Source organism: Helicoverpa zea, chromosome 30 (genome assembly GCF_022581195.2).
Source record: "Helicoverpa zea isolate HzStark_Cry1AcR chromosome 30, ilHelZeax1.1, whole genome shotgun sequence".
Lineage (NCBI taxonomy): Eukaryota > Metazoa > Arthropoda > Insecta > Lepidoptera > Noctuidae > Helicoverpa > Helicoverpa zea.
Genome location: NC_061481.1, coordinates 2,132,259 through 2,141,897, shown reverse-complemented (window position 1 = coordinate 2,141,897; position 9,639 = coordinate 2,132,259). Strand labels below are relative to the sequence as shown.

Genomic DNA, 9,639 nt, shown 5'->3' with positions numbered 1-9,639 from the left:
TTTACTAACAAAGTTCGTACCTTTCACTTGACGTACTTCCGGGTGTTTTAAGTTTTAGCGGGTTTTGTGAAAATGCCACTATATAAAAAAAAAAAACCTCCTTTCACACGGAGAAGGATTGAGCATTAATCACCACGCTTGCTTAATTTCAGACTATATAGTCCAGGTTTCCTCAAGATATTTTCCTTCACCTTTTTATCAGCCATTAGTGTCCAAGGTCGCCTTCAACAGGCATCTGTGGAGATCTAAGGGGGAGGCCTATGTTCAGCAGTGGACGTCCTTTGGCTGAGATGATGATGATGAGTGTCCAAGATATACTTAGAAAGTAGGTACATACAAACTTGGAAAAGTTGCATTGGTACTTGCCTGAACTGGAATCGAACTCACACCTTCGTACTCGAGAGGTAAGTTCTTTACCCACTGGCCACCACGACTTCGATAAGATCACGCCTCATATCAATTTATTTATCAAAAGCAAGCAAAAACCCTATATATTAAAATGCCAGTTGAAGTATTCGCCTTAAAATGAAAATAGTAATGTTCAAATCAACATATTTATTTAGAAAAAGTATAAAATGAATAACACTATTAACTTAATCTAGTAGAAGGATCAGTTTTTATCGTTCTTAAAGTGATAATGTCGTCCTGGGCCAATTATCGGCTGTTCTCATATAAGGAGATCAGCCAGCTGCGCAAGTTATATTATAGTGCAACGAGCATTTGCTTGGACACAGGTGCACTCACTATTCCTTCACTCTCATAGCGCGATGGGACGACAATCCGACTCCACCGGAGAAAGATTAGGCGCAGGACCGACATTTACATGTCTATAGTAATTATTTATTGACTAGGGTAAATACATTTTTATTTATGTTAAATTCGTTTCATTAGGCGTAGAAAACATTAATTACTCCGAAAAGAACTAAGATTGAATTTCGGCCACGGCGGCTGTTCTCATATAAGGAGATCAGCCAGCTGCGCAGGACATTTACTTAAAAACTAAGTATAAAAATAGTAAGTTATTTTAAACTTTCAAAATCAAGACTTAAAGTCTTATAAAATAGTTAAACTGTTGAGCCTTAGACAGTTTCGTTTAAACTTAAAAAAATAATCAAAAATAACCTCACAGGTTTTCTTATTTACTAAGATTGAGTTGCACCATTTATAGTTCGGCCATTCAGAGAATGCGTTCCTGACACGTCGCGATTGAACTGACGACGTAACTTTGCAATGGCGTTGCAGTTACGATAAAAATATTTTTGCTGGTTGTTTACCGTTTTAACAATTGAGGAGCATTAAAACAACATTATTATATCAATAATCAATGAATGTAGTTACGTCGTCAGTTCAATCGCGACGTGTCAGGAACGCATTCTCTGAATGGCCGAACTTTAACTATAACGATAACCAAACCATAACCAGCCGTATACTTGCCGCCCATTGGTCACATCGGCGATTTGACAACTGAAAATGGTTCGCTTATCGTTATACCTACCTATCTTGTTAACTATAGTTCGGCCATTCAGAGAATGCGTTCCTGACACGTCGCGATTGAACTGACGACGTAACTTTGCAATGGCGTTGCAGTTACGATAAAAATATTTTTGCTGGTTGTTTACCGTTTTAACAATTGAGGAGCATTAAAACAACATTATTATATCAATAATCAATGAATGTTATTACGTCGTCAGTTCAATCGCGACGTGTCAGGAACGCATTCTCTGAATGGCCGAACTATAGTATTTTTTCTCTTATACTAAAGATATTTGGAACGTATTTAACACTTAAATACTCTTAATACATACGAATTTAATAAAGTTGTACAAAATATGAGACTCGTTAAATACAATCGTTGGGTAGGTAAATCCACAGAGGAAGGAAATACGAGTAGAGATGCCATAAGGCAGGTAAGTCCAGCGCCTTCTTCTAGGTCAAATTCGTACGGTGGGCGTGATAAAACACCCCGTTAAGTGTGAACTAACGAGGCGTTCGGTTTCCTAGACACATCTGTAGACGATTTCTGGTTTTACCAAAAAATGGGCAGGTTCCAAAGGTGTATACGGGCGGAGATAGTAACTTTCCTCGTCCCCCTCGCACCCGCATGTTGTCGCGCTACTTTCTTAGGAGATTTTGCGTTATGACATCTCCGCTAGTCATTTTGTTCTCCATGGGTAGGAAAAACTTAATAATATAACAAAATCATTAAAAAAAAAATGGCACCTTAACTCAAATTCGTATTTTTTTAGTTATAATACATTTTAATTATCAATAGTGATATGGCCAAATTATTTATTCTAATAATGTACTTGTTATGTACTAGGTACCACTCGTCACAAGGGTAATACTTAACGAGGTTGTTTTTTTCAATATCTCATTTACAAAATCATTCCTTTTTAATAATAGAAACTTTCTTTTTCTTCCCATCCCCATCTTCTAGTACCATCAAACAAGCAAACTTGCTTGTCAAATCTTTAATACAAACCACTTCATCTTTCGTCAACCCCATTGGCAAATCGAATTTGAAATAGCCATCCCTTCCCACCAATTCTTGACACATGCCTTCGACGCCATCTTTAAAATCTCCATCGACATCATAGACTAACTTTTCTTCTTGAACAGACTCATTACATAAAGCCTTACGCCACATAACTTTTTCAGTAATGGCCGACTGTTTATTTTTCTGATCTAAATCCGCCAAAATCTGACCGATCTCTTTATTTTTCGGTTCTAACTTTAGCGCTTTTTTGTAACAAGAAATTGCTTCATCTATCCTACCTAATAGTTCGTGTGCACGACCGTAATAAAATATAGCTTTACAGTGTTTATTAATGTCAATAATTCTATCAATATGTTCGCACATACCAATAATATACTTAGGTTTATTTACTTTGTAGTAACATATTGCTAAATTGACATACATTTTGACTTTTAAATCTTTTATTTCTTCTTCTTCGTTTTTGTTTTGTGGTTGTGAGAGGGATAGGACGGACATAGCTTGTTGGTAGCTTCTAATAGCTTGAACATATTTATGTCTTTTGAATAAATCTTTGGCTTCGGCGCGTATATCTTTGATGGTTTTGACTGTAGTTTCGAACTTGGCTTGCTCAGCTGTTGGGAGGTCGTTGAACCTGAAAATATAAGTTTTTTCGTTCATGTTAGGGCACAGTTAGCTTCTAGTCTAACCGGATGGAGTTCATTTCAGATTTGGCAATCAGTGTCCAATTTAAGCCTATATAATTAAGTACCGATCAGATAGGCAGTCGCTCCATGTGACACACTGGTACTCAGCTGAATCCGGTTAGACTGGAAGCCGACCCCAACATAGTTGGGAAAAAGGCTCGGAGGATGATGAATTAAGAACCGGTGACTTACACGGAGTAACTGCCTATTTTTGAATTTTTGGCGTCTATCATGCAGTATCTTTTATGCAGTTGACAGCTGTCAATTTTGAAGGGAAAATTGCCAATTCTCTTGTTAACAGTTGTGAAGCTAGTTCGTAACAATGTCACTCACACACGCATGTACTCGACGCACGACAGTCAGTACTGACAGCACCGAGAGAAGAACATTAAAGCTCGTCGACAAGCGTGTGTGAGTGACATTTTTACGAACGTTAGTAGGTAGTTTCACAACTGTACATCTTTGTCAATTAGTCAAAGCTAAAGAAATGGCTGATACACAAGTGTTTTTATACGCTAGAAGAATTTATGCAATGTAAAAGTGATGATTATTTGTAAAACCAAAGGAAATGTAATACTTATTGTATATTTAGGTATAATGAATCATATTAAGTAGGTTCATCTTCCGAGCCTTTTTCCCAAACTATGTTGGGGTCGGCTTCCAGACTAACCGGATTCAGCTGAGTACCAGTGCTTTACAAGAAGCGACTGCCTATCTGACCTCCTCAACCCAGTTACCCGGGCAACCCGATACCCCTTGGTTAGACTGGTGTCAGACTTATTGGCTTCTGACTACCCGTAACGACTGCCAAGGATGTTTAATGACAGCCGGGACCTACAGTTTAACGTGCCATCCGAAACACAGTCAATGGTGCCTAAGATATACTTAGAAAGTACATACAAACTTAGAAAAGTTGCATTGGTACTTGCCCGACCTGGAATCGAACCCGCGCCCTCATACTCGAGAGGTTGGTTCTTTGCCCACTAGGCCACCACGACTCATCATATCGACTAATCATATTAAGTAGGTTATAAGCAACTATAATTTTTACAATTAAAATACTAGAATACAAAAAAAAAAAACGGTTGTCTGTAAAGTCGGTTTACTGACGATAGTCGAACGTGACAACGTCATAAGAAATTGATCGTCAGATGTCGAACGTTGCCGAACGCGGAGGCCGATCGTGCCTCTTTGTCACTCGTTGCGTGCTCTCGCTTGCACTTCAAGCCTTAAACGGAACGCCTCAGAACGAGGTAACGCCGCATGAGTCATGTTTTTTCGTGCGTGCAGCCGGCTCCATCGATTTATAAGACGTTGTCACGTCAAAAAATATGTAAATTATTATGTAAGTATAAATATTTGCATGCCAAGTTAGGCAGAATGTAGCTAGATCTTCGAACCACTGTAAAAACTGGTACCACCTATGTTCTAAGCAAATAAATGTTTCTCTCTTTCTTTCTTTACCACAGGTCTACAAATATGACTTACCTAGAAGCGGCGGCGACACAGCGAACATCATATAGAGTTATGACAAACAACACAGGCTTGGGTTGTATTCTCGGCAGTATGCCTCTACGGCCCCAAGCCACAGCCGGTTGGAGCAGAAGGTGGAACCTAGCCTTAGGGCCTTTCACGTGGGTTATACCTATTTCTAGCCCGGGCAACATCTTGCCTACGCCTAGGCGGATGCGCTGAGGAAAAAAAAAAAAAAAAACAAAAAACAATATGTATAAAAAAAATACTCGGCTTGTCCAATTTTAGGGTGGGTTTCCAGTTCAACCGCATGTAGCTGAGTACCAGTTTTACATGGAGGGACTGCCTATCTGTCCTCAAAACACTTATTTTTAGGCAATCAAAAAAAAACTATCCATGTATAGCGTTATTATCCATTAATTTTAATAAATTAAATAATTTTATTGATTTATGAATTAATAAAGAGACATTTTGATCGCTCAGTATTCTAGTTTCAGCACACCAAATAACATTGGGATCAGGGGCCCGATTCTGCTAAGTTAATAATGTCAAAATTGAATCGCAATAGCAGTCTATTAACCTTAGCGGGCATTCTGCTACTAACATAAGACCAATCGTATTCCGATGACATTTCATTGGTTGGCGATTGGCCTGCCATTTGGTCTGTACGGTAGTTTGCTCTACTATCAAATTGCAAACGTAAATCATTTGCAGACAATATTTATTTAAAAGAAAAAATTGCGGAATGAATGCCACGTATGCTTCATTCGTAATTGAGTCGTGATTGGATCTACAATAGAACTATAGTGATCTCAGTCGGATTTAAATCGTATGTCGCTTAAGTAAATTAATAGAATCGAGCCCCAGTGCGGAGGGTAGGAGTATAGATAATACGACATTTCGCTTTGTTCGGACGGACGTGAACGGAGCTATAGTACGCGCCAAATAAACTTGCAATAAAGGTCATTCAACCGCCCTGCCGTCAGGGGCGCATCACCTGTCCGCCATTTTGTAATAATGTCCTTCCGTCATTTCGAATTTGGAATGCGCTTGGGATAGACTACTCAACTTGTCTAGGTACTCTACTCGGAAAGTTTTACTGACTGATCATACTTTTGACCAAAGGTTTGTAATCCTTTGCGACAAGGACGCCTCTTACCACGATACACTTGTTTTGATCGTGTTACCGACACTGCCCATACATTTTTTTCGTATCGTTTTGGAATATTGGGATACATTAGTAGAAGGAGGTGAACAAACTTTATTGCACGTTTATTTGGCGCGGACTATAGTATACTAAAATAACAAATAGGTATAACTTACCATAGGCTGTCCTTTATTCATTGTCAAAGTTGTATCAAACGGTATGTCACATCTTTCGTAATACGCCGCGTGGTGTATTAATATTTCTGCATCAGGAGGCACTAGGGGGCCGTCTCCTGAAAAAATAATGTACAAAAGTTCAGATCAATTTCTTAAAAAAAATTACCGACTTTAAAAAGAGGAGGTTTCTTCCGACCGCATTTTTTATGTATTCGCCGATAAGTTTGTCGTTTGTCGGTACTCTTAAGGCTCAGAAACTAATGATCCAATTTGAGTATGGGATGCAGTATGCAGTAGACCTTCGCGAAAAAGCTAGTCATAATTATAAATGCATGGATATTTGTTTCTCTTTCTCTTTTTTTTTTCTTTCGCAAAAAGTACAGAATGAATTTTGACGAAACTTGGCAATAATATACACAGCTTATCATGAAAATATAGGCTGTATGAGAATAACATAAACATTTTTATCCAGGTATGGGAAGTAGCTCCTTCAGGAAGCGGCTGAAACAGCTGTCAGACAGAAGCAGATTTATAATATATCTGATGTCCTCCTAGCCGATTATCGGCTACGGCGGCTGTTCTCATGTAAGGAGATCAGCCAACTGCGCAGGACATATTATAGTGCACAAGCATTTGCGCAGACACAGGTGCACTCCCTATTCCTTCACTCTCATAGCCCGATGGGACGGCAATCCGACACGACCGGAAAGAGATCAGGCGCAGGACCGACATTTACGTGCTCTCCGATGCACGGGTGAATCAATCACCAACTTCCAGGCTTCGGGCTGCTTTGTGAAAGTCTTCTAAAACCCACAAATCGATTTCGGCCCGACTCGGGAATCGAACCCGAGACCTCGTGCTCAGCAGCCACACTTGCGACAACTAGATCAACGAGGCAGTTAAAGTATAATCCTAACTAATATTATAAATGTGAAAGTAACTCTGTCTGTCTGTCTGTCTTTTCTTCACGCCTAAACTACTGAACCGATTTGTGTGAAATTTGGTACAGACATAGTTTGGAACTTGAGAAAGGACATAGGATAGTTTTTATTTAAAAAAATATATATAAAAATAAAAAATAAAATTAATTACGAACATATAGCGCCATCTATTGGTCAAACCAAAAATATGCCGGAAGTCACTATATCATGCGAACGAAGTCGCGGGCAAAAGCTAGTATATAATATACCAGCGACCCGCCCCGGCTTTGCACGGGATATCAATATTTCCCCACAATTTAATGGATGTTATTATACATATAAACCTTCCTCTTTAATCATTCTATCTATTAAAAAAACCGCATGAAAATCGGTTGCGTAGTTTTGAAGATTTAAGCGTACAAAGGGACATGGGAACAGAAAAAGCGACTTTTTTTATACTATGTAGTGATCATAGATACATACCTTCTTCAATAATCAACAGCTTCACATCACCACTGGGCAGGCAGTCTATCATCTTTTTCGAAAGCTGATCAAACGAGTGATACTCCGGAGACGACAACAACATCTTCTCAGCCGACTCCTCAATTTTTACAAGAGCATCATCCGAGTCACTGAAAATGAAAAATCCTTTATTGCTAATATCATCATCCTCCTAGCCCATTTCCCCATAACCCGAACTATGTTGGGGTCGGCTTCCAGTCTAAACGGATGCAGCTGACCACCAGTGCTTTACAAGAAGCGACTGCCCTATCTGACCACCTCAATCTTCTTTCACTGCATCTAAACATGCTGTAACCTTACTAGTGGATAATTTAGCTTCCCAACAGTGAAATAATTTTTTAAATTGTTTTAGAAGCTTCAGCCTAGATCTTTATTATAGTATACAAATATTCCTGAACACTAGCTTTCTCTGACAAAAAAACTACATCCAAAGGACAATGGGCAGATTGGTATACCCCACCAATAGAAATGATTTTCTTTCATATACAAGACTTACACTTAGTAGTTCTTAGATTTTCCTTTAAAAACTTGAGGTATCAATAGATTACTTAGTTCTAACTTTAGCACAGTTTTTGATCTATATCTCAGAACGGACAAACATTTCAGCAAAGCTGTCATAGTAAATCTTGTCCTACATAAAAAGGCCTATCCAATGATATATATGACATTCCTATTGGTGGGGTATACCAGGTCCCATATATTTGTGCCCATTGTCCTTTGGTTAAAGAACTACAAAAGAGACACATACCAGTAAATTTTATAACATCTAATTTTTTGCATTTCTCAACCGAATCTATAAAAATAGTTGTACACTTGAAAGACATCCACTGCTAGACAAAGGCGTCTCCCAAGGTTCGCAACTTTGCTTGATCTTCAGCAACCTGCATCCACTTCTTCCTGGTGACCTTGGCCTAGTGTATAATAACGGCCTCCAATACCTACTGATTTGGCCATGGTGGTTGTTCTCTCAAAGGAGATCAGCCAGCTGCGCAGGACATACTATAGTGCAGGCACATTTGCTTGGACACAGGTGCACTCACTATTCCTTCACTCTCATAGCGTGATGGGACGACAATCCGACACCACCGGAGAGAGATCAGGATCTTATATAATAGACCACCACTGTTTTGTTTTATGTGTTTTTGTTTTTATGATTTACAAATAAGGTATATGAATGTCAAACTTTTTTGTTGTAACTAGTTTTATCATTAAGTAAATGCTGTGGTTTCCTGTAATTGGAGGAACACAGCAATCAGTTCCTATGTATTTGTGTTTAATGTAAGTGATCTGTGTATCCTCTGTCGGAAATCCAAATAAATCTACTAATATCTACTAATCTACTTCTACTAATCTACTAATATTATAAATGTGAAAGTTTGTAAGAATGTATGGATGTATGTTTGTTATTCTTTCATGCAAAAACAGCTGAACTGATTTGGTTAAAATTTGGTATGTAGATAGGTGATACTCTGGATTAACACATAGGCTACTTTTTATCAACACACCATGTGGGCGAAACCGCGAGCGGAAGCTAGTAAACAAATAAATTATATATAACTTACCTATCATCATAAATATCAGCAAATAGATCCTCGTCAAGGGAAGAAGATAGCATTGATTTCGTCTTAAAATCTAAATCTATGGAAAATTCCACCAATTTGTTTTCCATAAGATTTCTGAAAGCAACATAATTTTTTTTTAGGGTCACATTGAATGCTGAGGTTGGTTTAAAGAAAAAAAAAATATTTCGTTATCTGGTCAATGGGTCGTCTTAGGTTTTAAGTCTTTTATTTTTTTGTAAGGAATAGAAACAATTTTTGTACAATTTTTGTACAAAAATTGTTTCTTCGTGATGAAATTTGGTTTTTCAGCTATCCGTGTGGGTAAGAAATTTTAGTCTTACTTCCCCCGGAGCGAAGGTGAATCCCGGGGAAACAGGTAGCTTAACAGTCGATAACCAAGACTACACTACAATAAATGCTCTGACTAAGCAATTTGTATCAGATTACTTTGAAAAATCGCGTTTTTACCTCATATTAATCCCTTCCGCCAACTGTACGGGATTTTTGTACATATCTTCCATTCCTTCCATTTTTTCGAAGCTTTTTAACTTGGTAAATCACTAAAATATCACACATTAATTAAATACCGCCACTGAAGAGCAAAATAATTAGATATTTTTGAAAAGTGAAGTGACAGCATTGCTTTTTTTATTTCGTTT

General features: G+C 38.2%; 1 protein-coding gene across 1 annotated transcript; it reads right to left on the bottom strand.

Moving 5' to 3' along the window:
- Positions 1 to 2,030: 2,030 nt before the first annotated feature.
- LOC124644635 (inactive peptidyl-prolyl cis-trans isomerase shutdown-like) lies at positions 2,031 to 9,633 on the bottom strand. Its single transcript, XM_047184123.1, has 6 exons — positions 9,449 to 9,633; positions 8,981 to 9,094; positions 7,380 to 7,528; positions 5,977 to 6,092; positions 4,669 to 4,871; positions 2,031 to 3,128 (listed from the first exon to the last, which is right to left on the bottom strand). Exons 1-6 carry the CDS (start codon positions 9,508 to 9,510, stop codon positions 2,384 to 2,386), a joined length of 1,389 nt encoding a protein of 462 aa, XP_047040079.1. The 5' UTR covers positions 9,511 to 9,633; the 3' UTR covers positions 2,031 to 2,383.
- Positions 9,634 to 9,639: the final 6 nt, after the last annotated feature.